We start from the raw sequence: 22,050 nt of genomic DNA, 5'->3' as shown, positions 1-22,050 counted from the left end.
ATCTATTAACTAATACCAAAGGACACAAAATCACAAAAATTCATGAAACTACATAAGGCTCTCTATACCTGTCTTATCATTAAAAAAATAAATGTCATGTTTTGCATGTGCAGAATCGAGACATTAAAGAGGCATCTTCCGTTTTCTAGTCAAGAACTCAAGAAAATTACCAAACAGTTTGAGGAAAAGATTTATACTGCCGTCACCGATCAGGTATTCCACTAATGTGTGAATTTATGCATAAGTGTGTGGATTTATGCATGTACACATGTGTGCGTATTAGAAAGAGCATTGAATTTCTAAACATCCTTATCTTTTGCTGGCACTTACAGTGCACCGCCTTTTAAATAACAAGAACAGGAGGGGAGGGGGAGGGGGTTTGACTGTATGTATTTGCTTGCGAGTAAAAATTGGTAAGCACCTGAAAAAGGTCCTGTGCTGAATCTAAATTGGTAAGATGTGATATACTGATATCTAGAGAGATAACTTAATTTACCTATTGAAGTAAAGCATTTGAATGTGTATACAATGTTTTTGGAACATTAAATATCTATTTGATCAGAATCTGTGAACCTAAAACCACAATGAATAGAAATGCAAGTTTGTCATTGTAAACATTGCATCGATGATGCATCACAAGTGTTGCTAGAAAACATCAAGTTAAAATTGAAGCACCATGAGTTTCTCTATGGCTTGGTTTACCAACACTCACCATCTGTTGGTGCGGCAAGTTATGAACTAGCTGGCTAGTTTTTTGCTTCGAATACCCAAGATCCTAGCACCTTGCCCTGAATGGCCGTGTATATTTGTTATGGCTGTTCAGATTTTATGCATCCATATTTGGCAGAATTCTTTAATAAAGTACATGCTATTAGATGGAAGTTCTTTTTAAATCTATTCAAGTCTGAATAAACTGATATTCCAATTTTCATGACTTTGATGTGCTCTTACTCTTCTGCTGTTCCTGACTTTCTTTTTAGGGTCTATTCTAACGTGCAATATAATTAATTTTTTTTGTGGTGATAGAAGTGATTTTTTTTGGTTGGCCAAAACCCCATGGATGCCAATTATTGGATGCCCACTGCCCCAGGCGGAGAACCTTTGATGGACACAGGTGATTGGAGAACTCAATTGCAGCCTGACTCACGGAAAAGAATAGTCAACAAAATGTAAGAACTCAATGTGTCCTTTGATGGACACATGTGCAAGTGCTGAAAATTAATGTATCTTGTATATAAATGAAAGAAAAAGAGAAGGGCAAAAGGTTAATTAAAATCAGCAGGACTGCCATGAGGCAACCTCAAGTATCATACACCTCTGTTTTTGTCTTTTTCATTTTTCACTTGTTTCTCACAAGAAGTGAACTTGAGGGAATAAAAAGTGCTGGGAAGTAATTTTTGTTGGAACTTGTTGTGTAACATCTTCTTTTGATGATGACCTCTTGGACGGCTGCATGAAGCTTGTTCCGCTTTAAATTTCAAGGTTAATCTATTGCTATGAGCATTGGCGTTTCAATTTCAACCTTGAGTTGCAACTGAACTTAAATGAATAGTGTTGGATTTGGGCCTTCTATTTGCTTTACTTCTACAGGATTGAACTGATAGTGATCTTAAAGTACAAAAGCAGCAGACAAAAATCAATTAGCCACAATAGTGTATGGTTTCCTAGTTTCTCAGTATAAAGTTGAATGTTTTGGTGATATCTCTACATCCAAAATCATATAGACAGCCACTGTTGGCACTTGCAGTAGCCAATGAGCACTGTAGAGTATATGTTGCAGCGTGAGATAAGGTTAACTCATTGCATTTTCATAAATTAAAAGGATTTCTCTTCTTTTCTTTGTCAATTACAGTGCATGTATAAAAGTTTTCTTACTAAGACTAAATGCTATTGTAATGTTTTCATATAGTTCCCCTGGTTTGCAACTAATGCACTTATATACCGTGGAGCATAGCCATAGCCATAAATGGAAGGTTCTTCCAGTTCAAGAAAATTAACCATGAAGCTCGTAACTAGAATTTTAGACAGAAGGGTGGCCAAGTGAACTCCTATACCCTGTACCTCTGGAATAATACGGGGAAAGGAAGTAAAAATAGATGTCTGTATGTTGATGCCATATATTACTTGATCGACACTCGGCTATATCATTATTTGTTTTTACTTTTTGCTAATGATTCCGTTGTATACTCGGAAAGGAAGTAATGCTAATGTTTTACATGTGTAGAATGGAGACATTAAAGAGGCATCTTCCGTTTTACATGTGTAGACCTCGGATGGGGGAACAAGGACTGTGATGAATGGCTATCTATATTTTATGATTGAGATGGTTTGTTTTAAAGATTTTCCTGGTTAGGAGGTAAAGCGTCACTTTTGTGCTTTTCTTCCATGATAAATTGTTTGAGCCTTTTTTTTTTTAATATATAATGATCACTTGTTGGAGGGGGGTCTCTCTGTCTGTTTGAATGATTACATAAAGAATCCTAAGGTTGTGCAATCTTTTGTTGGCTGTATCAAAATTTTTGTGCAATCTTCCAAATTCTTGTGCAATCTTTTGTTGGCTGTATCACAATTTTTGTAGTCCCCAGATTCTACAGCAGAGACTGGACATGCAAATGGTGCTGATTGGCAAGAGGAGATCTATCAAAAGGTAATTTCTTTCGTTTACTGTTCATGTATGTCATTGTCTTCCAAGATTTCAATGGAAAAGGTCTCCTGGAATTTGGTACAAGGGAGTTTTATTCAGCTATGGTTGTGATTAGTTAGGAAGCATTGTAAGTTCCATGATTGCAGGAACGAAGAAACGATAAATTACTGATAAGATGATTAAAGGTAAATATTCATATTTCTAGGTCAAGAGGGTTATTTTCTTGGTACTGACACGACAATTTTTTCTATTGCAAATCTCTCCCTTTCAATTTTTTCCCTGTATTTCCGTACATTTATTGTGTGGTGAATTATTATTTTATTATTTCCATAAGTCCAATTGACAATACTTCTTACTATAATAGACAGACTTGAAAACAAGAGTGAATTGTTTCTGAATAGTCATCGTTATATTTGGTTAAGTGAACAGTTATTTTCAGGATTACAATCAAATTTGTTCTGAAACATGTGACAATGGAAGAAAGGAAAATAAGTGGACCTAATCCATTGAATCATGACCATGTCCAGTATTGTTGAATTTTATAGAAAACGATGTTGAAATTCTGAATCGTTTATGGCTGTAGTTGCAATTCATAACTGCATATTTGAAGAGGTCAATTTTTTTGTGCCTGGGAGGGTACTAAAATGGGAATAGGAGTGTTTGTTGATAATTAGGATATAAGGGTTATAAATCTAAAGTTACAAAGCTAAGAAGTGTTTACCAAAGTCATGACATCCATTGACTTGAGTGAGAACAATAGAAAACAATGGTGAGTAGTTTGCCATGAGACAAAGTAACTGAACTTGACCAACCCCTGAATCTTGTCTGAAGGGGAAACTACACAATCCTTTGCGTCTTTGCATGCAATCAATAACTATATTCTATTGAGTTTTCAGCATTGATTCCACTCTGCTATTTTTATCTCAAACAATATATGCTGTCCTCTGCCATTTTATTTATTTATTTATCAATTCTCTCAAGTTTGCTTATGTTGCTTTCTGACTCTGGCACCTGAAGAAATCAAGCATATGATTGATAATGTTTTGCTGGTTATATGTACTTCCTAGATCAAAGTTATGAAGGAAACGTATTTGCCTGAAATAAATGAAATGTACCAGAGAATTGCTACCAAGTTACAGCAGGTAAATTGTCTTTGTAATTTTTTCTGATTTATTTGCTCACGCATGATTCTAAACCCCCACAGTTGAGCTTTTGTATTAATTTGTTTTCCCCATCAGCATTGCTTGTCACTGTATCATCTGCACTAATTACCTCCCCCACCCCCAACCACCCCACAACCATGCATTGACACAGAAGAATTGGAATAGAAACATTTTTTTCACTTATGTTTTACTAGTTTTGCTACGAAGGGTCAATGCACTTTTTAATTCTCGTGTATGTTAACTTTGCTTTCCAGCATGACCCTCTTCCGCAACAACCGAAGTCAGAACAGCTTGAAAAGCTGAAGGTATTCAAGGTCATGTTGGAGCGCTTGATAGCATTCTTACAGGTCTCTAAAAGCTGTTGGTGGGAGAAACCATTGGTGGTGGCTTTGAAACACTCAGAGGGGATAAAACACACTGTTTTATTACACAAAACCGAAGCTTACAATTAAACACAAAAGCTTAACAATTACACGCCCTCTCTCTCTCTTTCTCTTACTAGTGTTTCCCTCAATTCTCTCCACACAATATAACAGAGGCTGGGCACTCTATTTATACAAGAAAAATCAACCTTCAAGTGTGAAGGCGGCTGGCGGCTGTGGCAGCTGTGGAGGCGGCTGCGGCTGGTGGCTGGCGGCTGGTCGGTTGGTGGCCGGTCGGTGGCAGCTGGTGGTTGCCTTCCTTGACCATCTAGATGTTGAGTTTAATTCAACAAATCTCCCCTTTAAACTCAATCGAGGGATATCATGCCAAGCATGAATACTTCTTCCTTCAATGCCTTCTCTCTGCTTGTAGCCTTTATCCACTAATTTGGCTTTTGTCTTGTAGACCCATTTGACACCTATTTCTTTCTTCTTTTCTGGTGGGTCCTTATCTGCATGGAAACAAAACAGAGTTGTATCTTCCATAACCTGAGTGGTATCGTACAACTCTTCAAGATTTCGCATCCTTCTTGGTCCTTCTGATGGTGGTGTTGATGATGATGCTCCTGGTGTGTTCCTCCTGTTGAATACAGGGAAACTATGTACCGGACTTTGTGGTTCAGGGAAACTATATCATCTGCACTAATTACCCCCAACCACCCCACAACCATGCATTGACACATAAGAATTGGAATAGAAACATTTTTTCACTTATGTTTTACTAGTTTTGCTACAAAGGGTCAATGCAATTTTTATTTCTCGTGTATGTTAACTTTGCTTTCCAGCATGACCCTCTTCCGCAACAACCGAAGTCAGAACAGCTTGAAAAGCTGAAGGTATTCAAGGTCATGTTGGAGCGCTTGATAGCATTCTTACAGGTCTCTAAAAACAACATCACACCTACTTTCAAGGAGAAATTGGGTTTCTATGAGAAACAGATTGTAGGTTTTCTAAACCCAAGCAGATACAGGAAGCCTATTCCTAATCTACAGCAAGGACAACTTCCCCAACCTCATATTCAACCTATGCAGCAACCCCAATCTCAAGTTCCTCAATTGCAGTCCCATGAAAATCAACTGAATCCCCAGTTGCAAATCAATGAATATGCAAGGTTCTGTACCAAAGATGCAGCATAACAATATGTCAAGCTTGCTGCATAATTCTCTTTCAACTTTATCTGGGATTCGCCGTCACAATCAAACATGATGAATCCAATACAACCAGGCTCCAATTTAGATTCTGGACAAGGAAATGCACTGAGCTCATTGCAGCAGACACCTGTAGGATCTGTACAACAGAATCTCGTGAGCATTTCCCAACCAACCAATGTTAACACATTGTCAACACAAAGTGGGGCGACTATGCTGCAGCCAAATATTCCCCTTCAGTCGAATTCCAATATGATTCAACACCAGCATCTAAAACAGCAGCAGCAGCAGCAACAGATGCTACAAACACAACAGCTTAAACGATTGCAGCAACACCAGAATTTAATGCAGAATCGACAGATGCAGCAGCAGCAGCAATTACACCAGCAAGCTCCATCTCCTATGCCAGGAGATTCTGACAAACCAGTTTCTGGTATTTCCTCACTCTTAAATACTGGAAATACTGTACACCAACCATCTGTTGCACAAGCACTGGCTCCCTCCCTTGCAATTGGCACTCCTGGGATATCTGCATCACCTTTGCTTGCAGACTTTACCAGTCCTGATGGTGCTCATGGCGGTGCTTTGACAACTGTTTCTGCAAGTCAAATGTTACAGGGCAACCACTTGAGTACTTGATTGAAGCGGTTAGTGATGCTCTCCTTTGGTTTTACTCCACCCCACCCTTATTTTGGAGGTTTCTCTGAAAAAGAAAGAAACTTATTTGTGAATGAGATGGTGATGCTGTAATTTTTTTTCCCAGGTGAAATCTCTGTCTCCCAGAGCACTTAGTGCATCTGTCGGTGACATTGGCTCCGTTGTCAGTATGATTAACAGAATTGCTGGTTCTGCAGCTGGTAATGGATCTAGAACTGCAGCTGGCGAGGATTTGGTAGCAATGACAGGATGTCATCTTCTTTCGTTTTTGTCTTTTTTATTTTTCTCGTGTTTCTCACAAGATGGGAACTCGAGGGAATAAAAAGTGCTGGGAAGTAATTTTTGTTGGAATTTCTTGTGTAACATCTTCTTTCGATGATGACCTCTAGGATGGCTGCATGAAGCTTATTCCGCTTTCAATTTCAAGGTTAATCTATTGCTATGAGCATTGGTGTTTCAATTTGAAACTTGAGTTGCAACTGAACTTAAATGAATGGTGTTGGATTTGGGGCCTTCTATTTGTTTTAACTTGTACAGGGTTGAGGTGATAGTGATCTTAAAAGTACAAAAGCATTAGACAAAAATCAATTAGCCACAATATATAGTGTATGGTTTCCTAGTTTCTCAGTATAAAGTTGAATGTTTTGTTGACCTCTCTATATCCAAAATCATATACACAGCTACTGCTGGCACTTGCAGTAGCCAATGAGCACTGATATATATTGCAGAGTGAGATAAGGTTAACTCGTTGCATTTTCATAAATTAAAGGGATTTCTCTTCTTTTCTTTGTCAATTACAGTGCATGCATAAAAGTTTTCTTACTCAAGAGTAAATGCTATTGTAATGTTTTCACAGAGTTCCCCTGGTTTGCAACTAATTCACTTATATATCTTGGAGCATAGCCATAGCCATAAATGGAAGGTTCTTCGGGTTCAAGAAATTAACCATGAAGCTCGTAACTAGAATGGCCAAGTAAACTCCTATATCCTGTTATCTAGAACCTTATTTAATCTGCTGTGATGAAACATAAGCTATAGGGTCAAGCCTGATATTACTAGTGAAGCATTTTTTTGTTTTTCATTTTTTTTTTTTTTTTTTTTGTGATAGGAACATTAAAGAAAAAAGGTATCCGGCTGGTTCATGTGCGAAAATACGAGGCATGTTAAGCAATTGGACCAGACTATCACATGTCAAAATCATATGTTTCAACGACAATCTTGCATTGATTAGTGCCAAACAAGGTCGATCTCTCAGAAGACTTTTGCCAAACAAGTAGCATGCAAGAAACACATGTAAAGAAAACCAAGTAAACTTCCTTTCAAGACACGTGCCCAAGAAAGAATGGATAACAGAGGGCTGAAGCTAACCAAAAGACTATGCCCAAGAAACCTCATAACTGTAGCAAAAAAGGCAGCCAAAGCCTCAATAAACACACATGTAGCCTAACAATGCAACTAAAAACGGAAAGACAATCAACAAAGAGTAAGGCATCTTCCGAAGAAACAAAGAAATTTAATACCCTAAACTAAGCGGCAGGTAAAAGGCAAAAACTGAGCATAAATTTTCAAGAAGGGACGAACAAAAAACACCAAAAAGAAGGTAAAGAAAAATGCAGACTCAAATTCACAACACCTATTTTCTTTCCATTGGAACACTTTAAATAGCTTATTAAATTTATAATGATCTGATTTTCTATGCATATATAAAAATCAACTTAATGATCAATTCTCTATAATTTCAGCATGACTAAAAACATCCAAACTAATAAACTATTAATTATTTTAGTCATTTTAATAAACATTTTAGTTATGAAGTCACTAAACATTTTGAACAATTCATATTGATGAATTAACATGTAATTTTAGATTTTTTTTACTTATTATTTTCTTTATGAGTTACTTATTGTAAAGCATGCTATATATTCTCTAAGCATTTTTATTTAATATAATTATGTCAAATTTATCTAAACGAAGCAGTGGATGTCTGGTGCAGCAGCTGCTCCAGATGGTCCTCACTGTTGAGGCAGCCTATCGAGATTGTTTTCAGCGACATTTTTAAAGACATTGGAAACGACAATCTTGCAGCCATTAATTAATGCAAAGTATGAACACGTCAAATCTAAGCTAAGAAATCATGGTTTTGTTAAGCTTTGCTATCATCAGAGGTTTGATAATGGAAGGATTATTGTACTCTCTTACGTACACATAATGTTGTGCTGGTGAGCCAAAGAAGTTCTCCACAGACTCGCCAACTAAGAGGAAGTTATCGACATCCTCTTCATGTTATAACATGATTAAGTAAAGGTAAGATAAAAACAGTTAAAAGATGAATATAAAGTTTAAAATGAAAGGGGAGAAAGCAAACCCTAAGCTCATAAGGATCCAAGCATCAAATTTAGCAAGGGTTTTGATGATAGGGAAACATCTAATTAGATGTGGCACTTAATTTGCTAAAATATTTGTAAGAGTGAAATAACATTGCAATGATAACGGAGAAGCATATATTTACTTTTCAGAATCTTAAAAAAAGATGAACAAACATCTTATGCCATTCATGACCATATTATAAATTTTGAGGACTGAAAAGGTCTATAAACGGCAACATTTGTCTAACAACAGCAACAACAACGACCTAGAAAAAAACTCCCTGATACTTAATCATGTTAATTTTCTACAACGAAGAGGTTTTACATGGCTAAGAATGAACTCAACCATATTGAAAAATCTGGACAGCCCCACTGCAAGATGTTCAATTCGTGCTTCGTACGTAAAAGCAATACAAAGATTCAGATCCATCTAAAAACACACACAACTTATCAACCTCAACCTACAGGCAAACAATGGTTGAAACTGAGGTAAGAACATTTCAGCCTCTGTTTTTCCTGACATTTTTTTTCCTCAAGTGACCTCTACAAAGACTTGCTGCGACACATGTATGACCAACACAAACAAACATGCAAAAAGAAAACATTTTTTCAGGGAAACCCAAGTCGAAAAAACTTTTTAAAAAAGTGTTGTCTTCGAAATCAAAGCCTTCTATCATCTCCAAAGGTACAAAGCTGTGTTCCTAAACACAAGATGTTTTTTTTTTTTTTAAAAGGAAAATCCTCGTACAACCTAACACAAAGCAAGAATCCAACAAAAATCAAAGACTAATGAAAAGAAAGACCAAAGAACTGAAAACAAACCACGGCTGGAATTAAGGGAAGAATCTAAAGCAAAATAAAACTCCAGCCTCTTATTTTCGTGGCACGAAGTTTTTTCCTCACCAAGTTACCTCTATAAAAACCTATTGTAATATCTATATGGATGGGCAACATAAATAAACAAGCAAAAACTAAAACTTTTTTAAGGAAACCCATGTCGAAAAAACCATAAAGAGCAATGTCGCCTTTAAAAGCAATGCTTTCTATCATCTCTAAAGCCAAAAAGATGTGTTCCCAAGCACAAGAAATATTTTTTTTATAAAGAAATGGAAAACTTTAAATAGTTTATTAAATTTATACTGATCTGATTTCTACGCATATTAAAAAATCAACTTAATGATCAATTCTCTATAATTTCAGCATTACTAAAAACATCCAAACTAATAAACTATTAGTTATTTTAGTATGAATTAACATGTCAATTTTTAAATTTTTTGACTTCTTAGTTCCTTCATGAATTACTTGTAAAACATGCTATATATCTCTAAGCGTTTTTGTATAATATAGTTCTATCAAATTCACTTTTACCCAATGTATAATATAAAATATTCATGGCTTTAACATTCATAAAAAGTAATTTTTTTGAATATTTTCCATATATTCACTTATAGTTTTAGAAATCTCATTACCATTTTCAATTTTAATAGGTCTATGAGATCTATTTTGTACGGATAGTCACAAATTAAAATCAATAAATTGACGATAAATTATCATAAAACAATTTATTACCTGCTCTTTGGTGCTAGCAATGTGATTGTAATATTATTTTTCAAGCTTACTCAATCTCTAATTCTTGATAGCACAACCAAGAATAAATGACAAACCACAATTTGCATGTTACTCTCTATAAGAATTTTGACTGAAAAAATGTAAAAGAGAAGAGTTTTAAAAAGACTAGAAGTTTCTTCATTATCAAAATCATGTCAGAATTGTGTCTTTTTTATAGGTAATTCTGACATTTAATTTTAACATAGCTTTTAAGATAAAAGGTTACAACTTTCTAATTTAAAAGTACACGACTTTTCATTCATACCCTAACAATCCCCCCACATGATAAAAATTGTTTGATCTGAATAAAATACAAAGTAGGCAAATAAATAGGGACTAGTAGCGAAAAGTCATTGCATCCAACAAGATAGTTTTTAGCCTTGAACCTTCCATAATTAAAACTATTGGATTCACTTGGCTAACTAGCGAACATGATGTATTGAGTTGTTTAACCTTTTGTGTGAAACCAGATAATAGAGATTACACAGTTTATTTTCTTACAATTTTGGTTCTCACGGTTGTGTTTATTTTAGCCTCAAATATGTCTTGATTTCAAAGAGCGTTAGAGAATTTGCATTTTCAATTCTCATAGAAGTGGCCTTGTTTCATACTCACATAGGTGATTCTTATTAAGAGTATCATGTAATACCTCACTTGAATTTCTCAAGCTATAAAAGTCATTAAAAGCTTAGCTTATCCTATTTTCGTTGCAAATAACACTTTATATCATATGAATGAGTAAGAGGGATATTATTGAATTGACACATGATTTGGTTGCCTCTTTGAACCTAAATTTGGGATCTCCAATAAACTAGGCTGGGTCGCTATCATGACAATTCATTGAACTGTGTCTTAATCTCATTCCCCTCGATGATTATTGACTTGCTCTATTGTTAAGCATTTTATTAGCGAATCCATGATATTATCATTTAATTTTATATGGTCAATAAAAATAATCTCATTTTAGATCAACTATCTTACAATATTGACAATTATGTCAGTACTTGCAGTTATATATATTATGCCCTTTCAATTGTAAATTCGAATATCCTCAATAAGGTTTTAGAAGTTATTCTACTTCTTTCTTTATCTAAAGTTGTAAACTCAAATTCCTTCATGGATACGGATATGCATGTTTGTTTAAAGAATTTTCAAGAGGCTATAGCTTCTCCGATAACAAAGATAAATCTATTTGTGGATTTTGAATCTTTAATATTGGATATCTAATTACTATCGCTATACCTTCAAATATAGTTTCATATCTTATATAATACAATCTATATTTTTAAATTTTTTTGGTGGAGCAATGAAATTTTTTTCTAGACACTCCCACACTTTAATGTATTTATAGGATGATGATTGAACATTCAACAACTCATACGATATCTTGCTCAATTTCTTATAAGGTGTTTTATTCATAATATAATTTCTTAATATTGCTTTGTGTATTTTTTTTCCCTTACAGTGATAATACAATGATGTCTTTGCTTTTTACAAACAAAACAAGTTTCTTTGAACTTCTTTTTGCAGACACCACTACCATTAGGAATCTTGAGAGAATTTAATTCATCATGCTTTATATTTGAAAAATTACATTGTGTCTCCAATTATTTTGGTTTTTCCCCGCATGAAAAATGTTTAGAAATCGGGTTTGCCATCTATACCACAAAGATTACTAGGTTAACAAGTACATTGAAATCATTAACAATAGTTTTATCCATCTATTATCTCAATAATAAAATCAACTTTGCAATTATATATCACATTTATATAATCTCAAATAATATTAATTAAAATGAATCCACAAAAAATTTAACACACTAATTTTGCAAAAAACCAATTTAACTTTGCCATTATATATTTTATTTATTTGTTTTTTTCTATGAGACACAATGTAATTTTCAATAGAAACTATAACAATACAAATAATTATAAATATTTTTCTTTCGACATCAACATAAGAAAACATTATGCACTCTTCTAAAGTTATGATAAAAAAAAAAATATGATTGATAATTAAAACAACAATAGCATCTAAGAGGGATGGATTAGGTGTTGCATTAATTATATCAAAAATAATGCAAATAAACACACTAAACACATATAACACAATAACCAATAATATAATTGAAGTACTAAAAGTAAATAGATAAGAAAAGAGAGATTGCAAACTTAATTTCTAAGATGGTTTGGTAAGCCTACATCCACACCTCAAGTACTAATTATATTTGAGTATTGTACTCTTTTACTAATATAAGTGAAAAATACAATGCTCTTGATGAATCCAAACTAAGAAATTACACTACTTGAAGATTTTACTTTTTTCAGATTTATTTTCTTGGTAACAATACATCACCAATATTAGAAGTTTATCTAAACTTACAAGTGTTTTACAATTATAATTTATTTATAACAAGATTCATTTTCTCAGAGACCAGATTGTAAACTATAATTTCACTTTACATATATTATTTCACTAGTAATTATTATCCAGATATGCAACCTTTTTTTCCCCATCTTCTGTTTTTTTTTTTTTCCTATCAACGCAACAACAAAGGAAATACCATGCAACATAAAATTTATTTCCCAGTAGAATCAAGACAATAAGTACACAAATAACAGAAGATATATACACTTTACTTTTTCTATTAAAATTAAACTGTTTTTTAAATCTATTTCAACATATAATCAATTATTGTTTCTTTTTACTATAATGATCAAGTTTCCACATAATATAAAACATGTATATAATCAATAATCAAAATAAAATTAAATTGAGACAATGATTAATTTTCTATAAAAATTTGGATAAAAAAAATATAATAGAAAAGAGTTTACAAAAACAAAAACAATGTCTCAGTTAGAATAAATTTTTCATTGATGAGTAGGCCCGCCACAGACCAAGAGGACAGCTTCAATGAAGCCATCCCAGCCGATGCAGGTGATTACCCGTCGGCTGACATCTCCTCGCGCGCCTAGCACCCCGCCTCAATCTGAACATGCACCAGACAAAGTCGATGAAAAGACGCCAGGGAGCCTAAGCAGCCGAGAAGAAAGCGCGGGACACCCACCGCGCGAGAAGAAAGGCGAAAAACAGAGAGGAAGCGCGGTGAAGACTGTGAAGCCACAGGATTCACACACAGTGCACCGTGTTTTAATGAGCACTCTTATATATATATATATATATATATATATAATTCTTTTAGTTTTAGTTTTAGTTTGTTAGTTATGAACAGTAAAGCAGCACAGTGAATACATTTCTTTTAGTTTGTTAGCGAATCTATCACTAATTTTAGTATTAAATTTTTTTAGATATTTATATAAAATATTTATATGATTGTGAAATTTAGGGTTTGTAAAATTATTAGAGGTATATGTAAGTTAACTAGAATATTCATATTAAAACAGAAAGTCATCTGTCAAGCTCTGTTCACTTTGGTCCGACATTCCTCACCTCTCTCCACCTGAGCTCTCTTTCCCTCCTCCGCTCTAGGAAACCGCCGCCACCTCAACCAATAAGTCTTCAAATCTCACCAGGTGCTTCCTTTTCTATTATGTTTTTTATTTTTAAAATTTACGTCTGCGTTTTGATTTATTTAACTGAAATTCTTATCCAGAGAGATAAATTCTATTTTAATAAGTAAATTAAAAAGATATATAATCGGATCGATGAAATCGCTGCTCGTGAACGCAACTCGAAGAAAGGCGCAATCAGCCGATTCTACTGTGGGTGGAGCATGTAGTATGGTCAGGGTTATTGTGTTGTCTGTTCAAAGAAAGATGTGCCTGTAAATTTGTTAAGTTGATTCTTATCAGTCTGCTCTTTAGAGTTGATGATAACATGAAATATTCATTGTTAATGCTCGTTGTTTTCTTCTTCTTCTTTTCCTTTATTAAAACATCCTAGACAATCTCTTTGGGATGGTTTAGTGTTTCTGGCCTCTTTATCTTCTATTTGTGCTGTGGTATTTAGTCTGCTGATATTCATTGGGGATTGAAAGGCTCGTTTTATGACTTTGTTTTGTCTTCTTCTTATTTCTTTATTCTTTTGGGATGTGGTATTTTCCTCTTTCTATTTACACTATTTGCTCCCTACAATATTTATTCTTTCAGAGAAGTAAATATTTATTCTTTCTCTATTTTTTTTCTAGTGTTTCTCTCAATTCTCTCCACACAAATAACATAAGCTGGACACTCTATTTATACACGAATTCAAAACAAGAATTTTCAACCTTCAAGTGTGAAGGCGGCTGGCGGCTGTGGAGGCTGGTGGCTGGCGGCTGCGGCTGATGGCTGGTTGGCGATTGGTGGCTGGTGGCTAGTTGACTTCCTTGACCTTCTAGGAGCTTCTGGATTGAGTTTAATATTCAACAGGGGAGTGGGGTTTGACAGTAAGTACTTGCTTAGAAGGGAATGCTTCTTTGGTTTAGAAGCACCATGAAGATTCTTTGCTTTGAATGGCCGAATACCAAGGATCCTAGCACCTTGACCTGAATGGTTGTGTATATTTGTTATGCATCCATATTTGGCTGAATTCTTTAATAAAGTACATGATATTAGACCGAAGTTCTTTTTAAATCTATTCAAGTCTGAATAAACTGATATTCCATTTTTCATGTTCTTGATGTGCTTTTGCTCTTCTTGCCGGTTCCTGACTTTCTTTTTAGGGTCTTTTTCTAACATGCAATATGATTTTTTTTTTCCTTTTGGTTGGCCCACTGTCCCAGGCGGAGAACCTGTCATGGCACGGGTGATTGGAGAATTCAATTGCGGCCTGACTCACGGGAAAAGAATAGTCGACAAAAATGTATGTGCAAGTGCTGCAAAATAGTAAATTTTTTATTTATAATGAAAGAAAAGGAGAACGACAAAGGGTTAATTAAAATCAGCAGGATTTGCCATGGAGGCAAGATCAAACGTATCACACACCTCTTTTTTTTTTTGTTTCAATCTTTCATGTGTTTCTCAGGAGAAGCGAACTTTGAGGGAACATAAAGTGCTGGGAAGTAATTTTTGTTGGAATTTCTTGTGTAATCTCTTCTTTTGATGATGACCTCTTGGATGGCTGCATGAAGCTTGTTTCCGATTTTAATTTCAAGGTTAATCTATTGCTATGAGCATACATGTTTCAATTTAAAACTCGAGTTGCAACTGAACTTAAAATGAATGGTGTTGGATTTGGACCTTCTATGCTTCTACAGGGTTGAAATGATAGTGATCTTAAAGTTGAAAAAGCAGCAGACAAAAAGTCAATTAGCCACAATGGTGCATGGTTTCCTAGTTTCTCAGCATAAAGTTGAATGTTTTGTTGACCTCTCTTACATCCAAAATCATATAGACAGCTACTGTTGGCACTTGCATTGGTCAATGAATACTGTAGAGTATATATTGCAGTGTGAGACAAGGTTAACTCGTTGCATTTCATATTGAAAGGATTTCTCTTCTTTTCTTTGTCAATTACAGCACAATGCGTAGAAGTTACTCAGAGCAAATGCTATTGTAATGTTTTCACAGACTCCCCTGCTTTGCAACTAAGTCACTAATATATGAAGCTCGTAGCTAGAATTTTTAGACAGAAGGGTGGCCAAGTAAACTCCTTATAAATCTGTACCTCTGGAATAATACAGGGAAAGGATGTCTATGTATTTTTGATGTCTTATAATACTTGACCAACTCTTGCTTATCTCAAGTACAAGGGCAGTGTGCAAAAAGAAAATAGCAAATCAATACATAAATAATTAAATAAAAAGAGAGGAAACAGAAGTTTATCCTCACAAAAGATGAAATGATAGAGCATATATCCATTTTCCTCCTCTTGTAACATGGATTGCTCTGAGATCTAATGTTTTGTTATTAATATCTGATTTTCAGTATGATTATCTATGTAAAATATCTTGGAGATGCTTTCAATGGAGATCAGGTCTCAAAACGCCATGCCCACTGCCCCATGGATCCAGCAGGTTATAATGCAGCGGAGCATTGAATTTCTAAACATCTTACCTTTTGTTTTTCTTCTCGCATTGTTATCAACTCTTTTAAATTCTAACATTTTGTTGTCTGCATTGAAATTTTTGTAGCATCCCTAGATTCTACATGCAAAAGGCGCTGATTGGCAAGAGGAGATCTATCAGAAGGTAATTTCTTGATTTACTGTTCATTAGATGGAGTTCATGTATGCCATAGTCTTGCAAGATTTCAATGGAAAAAGGTCTCAAGAAAATAAGTGGGGATTATTCCATTGAATCATGACCATATCCAGTATTGTTGAATTTTATAGAAAATGAGGTTGAAATTTTTGAATGTCTCAAGTCCACAGCTGCATGTTTGACAAGGACAATTTTATTTTTTTGTGCTTAGGAGAACAATATTTGCTGAACAATTCTATAAATGAAAAGTTGGTGACTGATGTTTTAAAACTGGAGTTGAGGAATGGCTTAGAGTGCATGGAGATCATGTTAAAAGTGAAGCTGTAGAGAAGGCAATCACTCAAATTATGATGGGTGAAGAAGCAGAGGAAATGAGTAGCAGAGCAAAGAAATGGCCAGGAAGGCTGTTGAAGAAGGTGGATCTTTCTTGCTCCGATTTCAATGCTTTTGATTGAATAACTGAGGTGGGGTCGCCCTTGAAACAAAGGCATAGAATATTTTGGTTTATACTTTAGTAGTGGTTTTTGGCAATTTATTTTCAGACAAGTCTTGAGAGTTGAAAAGAGTAATCACACTCGAGTAAATGACCAATCCAAATCAGTTTCCTTCCTAATGATTCAGGAATGAGAAGTCCAGCTTATATATTTAGCCCAAATAACTAATCAAATAGAAAGGCTGAGCTTAGAGACAGTACACTACAAATTACCAATAGCTAGACAAACAATCATCACAAACAAGGAACGACCATCTCCCCAGTAACAAAATTCACCTTCTGAAGTTGGAGAACTTGCGAAAACTAGCCACCACAAAATAGTAGGCAAGTATCTATGCAGTCTTCGATGAAGTACAACCACCTGCGTCGCCAATATGGATTGATGTAGAGAACTGCTGCAATCGTCATCACCACAACTGTGTAACATACACCGAAAACTGATGTAGAAAAACTTCCATGTCTATGAAACCATCATCTCCTTTGTTCATCATCAAGCACTGGCTGTGATGGCACTGATTCCTCACTACAATTGTTTCGCAATGGAGGTCCACACAAGAAAGGATTTCCTTCGTAACAGCTTTCATCGAAGGTCCCAAACTGAAATTTTCTCTCGGGTGTCTTGCCTGACAAGTTATTGTGCGCCACACTAAAAACTTCAAGTGTGGTAATTTCAGTAAGTTGTGGAGGGATGGCACATTCAAGTTGTTGTAAGAAAGATCCAAACTCTCAATATGCTTTAGGTTTGAGAATGTTGCAGGGATAGATCCAGTGAGATTGTTGTGTGATAAGTTTAATGACAGTATCTCACTTAAGTTTCCAAATTCTGGTGGGATTGCTCCTACAAAGCTGTTATTCGAGAGATCAATACCATACATATAGCTAAGAACTGTCCCCTTGTAACCATAATACATATTTTTAGTTGTAAATTCTATCACTTCTTCAAATTCAAAGTCAGGCATAGAATGCTTTTCCAAGCTATCAATACTATCCACTAGTGGTGGACCCATTGTTTCATAATATGCATCTTCTATGGACCTTAATACAAAATTTTTTTTGAGAACGTACACTTTCTGGAAACTTTCCTTGAAAGTAAGATTGCCCAAACAGGAGGGTAGTGGACCAGAAAGCTGGTTTTGTGAAACATCCAAAATGCTTAATTCTTCTAACAAGCATAACTCAACAGGGAGCTCACCATCAAAGTGATTAGCCCTTAGAAGAAGAAAACTCAATGATGAACGATTGCCAATCCAATTTGGAATGGAGCCGGTGAAGCTGTTATCTCGAAGATCCATCGTAACCAGGAAAGAGCTGTTATAAAATCCATATGTTAATGGACCGTTCAATCTATTTTTGGATAGATGCACATGGATTAGAGACGGTGGACTGAAACAAGATGGTATTTATCCAGACAAGTTGTTCTTAGAAAGGTCCAAATATTCAAGCTTGTCAAGCTTGCAAAAGTCTCTTGGGATCGGACCCTTAAAATGGTTTTTGGACAAATCAAGTATTTCAAGGCTTGTAGAATTGCCGAACCATCTTGGAAGCATGCCTGAAAATTGATTATTACTCAAATCCAATACACTACACTCTTTCCGCCCTTGTAATGGAAAATCTGATATCTGACCCCAAAAGTTGTTCCCACTTAGATTAAGATAACGTATTGTTGTTAGTTGTTCTAGTTTTACTGTAGACAATTGATTGTTGGATAAATCTAAATTTAAAAGGCTAATATTTCCTAAACAAGAAGGAATACAACCTGTGAATCCATTCTTAGCCATCCTTAAATTCCTCAAATTTGGAAAGATCAAACAAATATCTTTTGGAATTTGACCGTTCATGTTGTTGTTGGATATATCTAAATTGGCCATATTCGGATATGGGTGATCTTGCAACTGCAAAGTACCAACAAAGGAGTTGTCACTCAGATATAGTTGCTCCAATCGTGTATTGTTCTTAAGCAACCATGATGGAAACATTCCGGTGATGTTGTGGGAGAGATCAAGGACTCTTAAGTTGTATTGGTAATAGAGGAAGTCGGGAATTTCTACATGGAATGCTTCCGTTGTTTTTGACAAGCTTAGAAAGACTAGTTGGAACTTTGGAATCAAATGATCAAAGGCAGCAGGTTCTGTTACTAGTATGTTGTTCTCATTGGAGAAGAACTTGAGGCTTGAGTGGTTCATAAAAGGCTTCATTGAAATGGGAACTTCAAAGAGGTTATTTGATAGTGAAAGGAATTCAAGGGATAGGATGTTGGTAAGAGGACTCATATTTTAAATAAGAACTCATCGGTAATTAAAACAAGAATAATAATCGTTAAACAAGAATAATAATCGTAACTTAATTCCTTTATCTATTTAGTTAGTAAGATGTTTAGTTGTCACTAATTTTGTAATTATAATTTGTTCCTAACTGCCTTTGTTTTCTAGCAAGTACTTTCCCAATTTTATCCATGGCATTAAAGAATTATAAACTTTTTCACGTTTTATTTCTCAAACTCCAAAATTTCACCATTCACCACGACCATAAGGCAATATATCCCTCCACCTCAGAATAATATTTTGATTAAAAAAAGGTCCAAAATAATATAAAACCATGGTTAAAAAGAGAGGAAATAATAAATGGCCACAAACAAGAATTACATATCAAATGTGTGGGTTTTATGTTGTTCTCTTTATTGATAAAACAGGAGTGATTTGTATTGGATAGTTTTTTTTAATTGATGTTAACATCCAAGTTTTAATAATTATAATTTTCTTAATTATAATATTCTAGGAGAGAGCTTCTTATTATGTTATTCAAAACCCATTCAAACTCAAATTCATTAAAAAAATACTTAAGAGTTGTGTTTGACTAAGTATCTCAAGACAGAAAAAACATATATAAAAATATATTTATTTAAAAAGATAAATATAAAACATATATTTATAGGAGAGTTTTGAAGTGAACTTCTGATTGCTAATTTAATCTAAATATTACAAACACTTTTGGCATAAAAGGGCCAAAATAAGAATAAAATATATGCCTCTTGGACCTAATTCCAAGTGCCTCTTTTCTTGATATAAAGTCGTCCTCATTTTTGTTGATAAAGAAACAATATAATTAAGAGAATGTCATGTGAAGCATTTAGGTAGAAACTGTGTATTATACCTGATCCTGTCATCTCATTGCCTGACAGATCCAAAGACTTGAGGGATGAAAATCCAGTAAGAGAAGGAAAAATGCTATCATTGCATTGATTCCAACTTAGATCAAGGTTCTCCAGCTTTCCCAGCCTCACCGGTTGGAGTTGAAAACCTACAAGATATATAATTGTCAAATTATACATAAAAAAATATACAGTGCATAAATTAAGGAAGGAGTTGTTTCTAAGAGTAAGTCATAATTATGAGCTCACGATATGCATAATATATAGAAACTAAATATAATTAGAATTGACGAGATGTTGTTGTTCAATTGATGTTTTCTTGATAAAGAGAATGTAACTTACTATTGATAGATCCTGTCAACTTATTATGTGATAGATCCAAAGACTTGAGGGATGAAAGCCCACTCAGAATTGATAAGATACTGCTGTTCAATTGATTGCCACTCAGGTCAAGGTTCTCTAACTTTCCCAGCCTCATCGGTTGGAGTTGAAAACCTACAAGATATATAATTCTCAAATTATACATATATATTTAGTTGTAGAATTAAATATGTGGGTTTTATGTTGTTCTCTTTATTGATAAAACAGTCGAGAGTTTTTCTAATAAAGAAATCGGCAGTCTCTCATTGGCTGTCTAGAGATTTGTATTAGAGAGTTTTTTTGATAGTTTTTATTAAATAGATATAAAGTCCTCATTTTTGTTGATAAAGTAACAATATAATTAAGAGAATGTCATGTGAAGCATTTTGGTAGAAACTGTGTATTATACCTGATCCTGTCAGCTGATTGTACGATAGATCCAAAGACTTGAGGGATGAAAATCCAGTTAGAGATGGAAAAATGCTATCGTTGTATTGATTCCATCTTAGATGAAGGTTCTCCAGCTTTTTCAACCTTGATGACAAGACTTTGAGACCTGCATGATGTTCCTCAAGAGCATATTGAAAGGAAATAATTAAACGCATAGAAAAAAATGATATGAGGAGGAGAAAAGAAAACGTTGCAAAGCTAAATAATTAAAAGATTACCATAGAAGCTACCTGATCCAGCTGTCAACCCATTGCCTGATAGATCCAAAGACTTGAGAGTGGAAAGGTTACCATTGAAACATGACAAAATGCTTTTATCATTAAATTGATTGATACTCAGGTCAAGATTGCTCAGTTTTGATGATAGGACTTGGAAGCCTGGATCGAAGGGAATCATCAAAGCAAGATATTTGACATTAAACACCAACCAACCTTCATTTATTTTATGATTATAATTAAGTGCAGAACATTGAACTAACCTTCATTCTCCATGCAACCAACCAATCCAGCCTGTGTCAAATAGAAAGACTTCGCAATTCTTTAAAAGGCTGAAACAAAGATGCGTTGAGAACCCAATCGCTGAAAATCACTAGAAGAGAAAGTTGGATACCCTGCTCCACGAAGAGAGAGTTGGATCACTCGCCTTGTAGTGTTATCACACTCGATCGCCACGCCACTCACAACAATTACTACCGTCCACCCAATCTCGCAAGTAAATGCGATATGGGTCGATCAAAGATTGGATCTCAAGAGACCAATCCTCTCTTCCTCCGAACATCCATAACAACGACCATACCATTCGTCAACCAGAAGTCAACAATGCTAGCAACATGATCCAAGCCCCAATTCTTTTCATCATCATCTTAGATATTAATATTCTATGAACTACTTCGTAGAATATTGTTGTTTGTTATGTGCCTTTGGGCAAGCCATAGAGGTCCTATTTATACTACACTTTGGCCATTTCCATGACTTTATCTGCATATTCTATGTTGTGCAGATGTTTTCTTTATTTCATTTATTTTTGGAATAGTTTTGGAGTTTCAATATTATTTTATTGTTTAGCACATAGTCTATTCGCCAGGTTGGGAAAAATATTCAAATGAGTTATGTGCCTTATTGACTGGGAGTCAATTATTGTCGTAGTGCTGGGGTGAATGGAAAGAAAATAAAATACTTTTCAAAAGTTTTTTTATATTACACTCTGGTGTGAAATTGAATAGAAAACTACAACAAGGGTGTGCAAATGAGTTACTTCTCAAAAAGAATATATACAATATTATTTATTATCTAATGAAAGGATGAAACTCCGCATAATATATATATATACAGAGAAATTGTCGATGATAGCAATCATTTTCTTATCTCTTGTATCATTCATATCTTCCACAAATCTTAAGTAATTGATGAGAAAGTGGATATATTATTCCTTTAAATAAATTTTGA

The 22,050-nt window shown here is 34.6% G+C and overlaps 1 protein-coding gene, 1 long non-coding RNA gene and 1 other non-coding gene across 3 annotated transcripts; 2 read left to right on the top strand and 1 right to left on the bottom strand.

Moving 5' to 3' along the window:
• Positions 1–2,580: 2,580 nt before the first annotated feature.
• LOC118060435 (uncharacterized) lies at positions 2,581–4,166 on the top strand. Its single transcript, XR_012168497.1, has 3 exons — positions 2,581–2,647; positions 3,712–3,786; positions 4,062–4,166. It is a non-coding gene; the product is annotated as an uncharacterized protein (transcript).
• An 800-nt stretch (positions 4,167–4,966) lies between these two features.
• LOC118060443 (uncharacterized) lies at positions 4,967–6,685 on the top strand. Its single transcript, XR_012168496.1, has 2 exons — positions 4,967–6,024; positions 6,141–6,685. It is a non-coding gene; the product is annotated as an uncharacterized lncRNA (long non-coding RNA).
• A 12,895-nt stretch (positions 6,686–19,580) lies between these two features.
• LOC118060442 (receptor-like protein 13) lies at positions 19,581–21,217 on the bottom strand. Its single transcript, XM_035073665.2, has 5 exons — positions 21,084–21,217; positions 20,836–20,982; positions 20,565–20,711; positions 20,138–20,290; positions 19,581–19,944 (listed from the first exon to the last, which is right to left on the bottom strand). The coding sequence occupies exons 1-5, from the start codon at positions 21,094–21,096 to the stop codon at positions 19,721–19,723; spliced, it is 684 nt and encodes a 227-aa protein (XP_034929556.2). The 5' UTR covers positions 21,097–21,217; the 3' UTR covers positions 19,581–19,720.
• Between the last annotated feature and the right edge of the window lie 833 nt (positions 21,218–22,050).

The sequence above is a fragment of the Populus alba genome, chromosome 17, assembly GCF_005239225.2.
Source record: "Populus alba chromosome 17, ASM523922v2, whole genome shotgun sequence".
Lineage (NCBI taxonomy): Eukaryota > Viridiplantae > Streptophyta > Magnoliopsida > Malpighiales > Salicaceae > Populus > Populus alba.
Note: the sequence above shows the minus strand (reverse complement) of the source record. Positions and strands in the feature narration are given on the sequence as shown.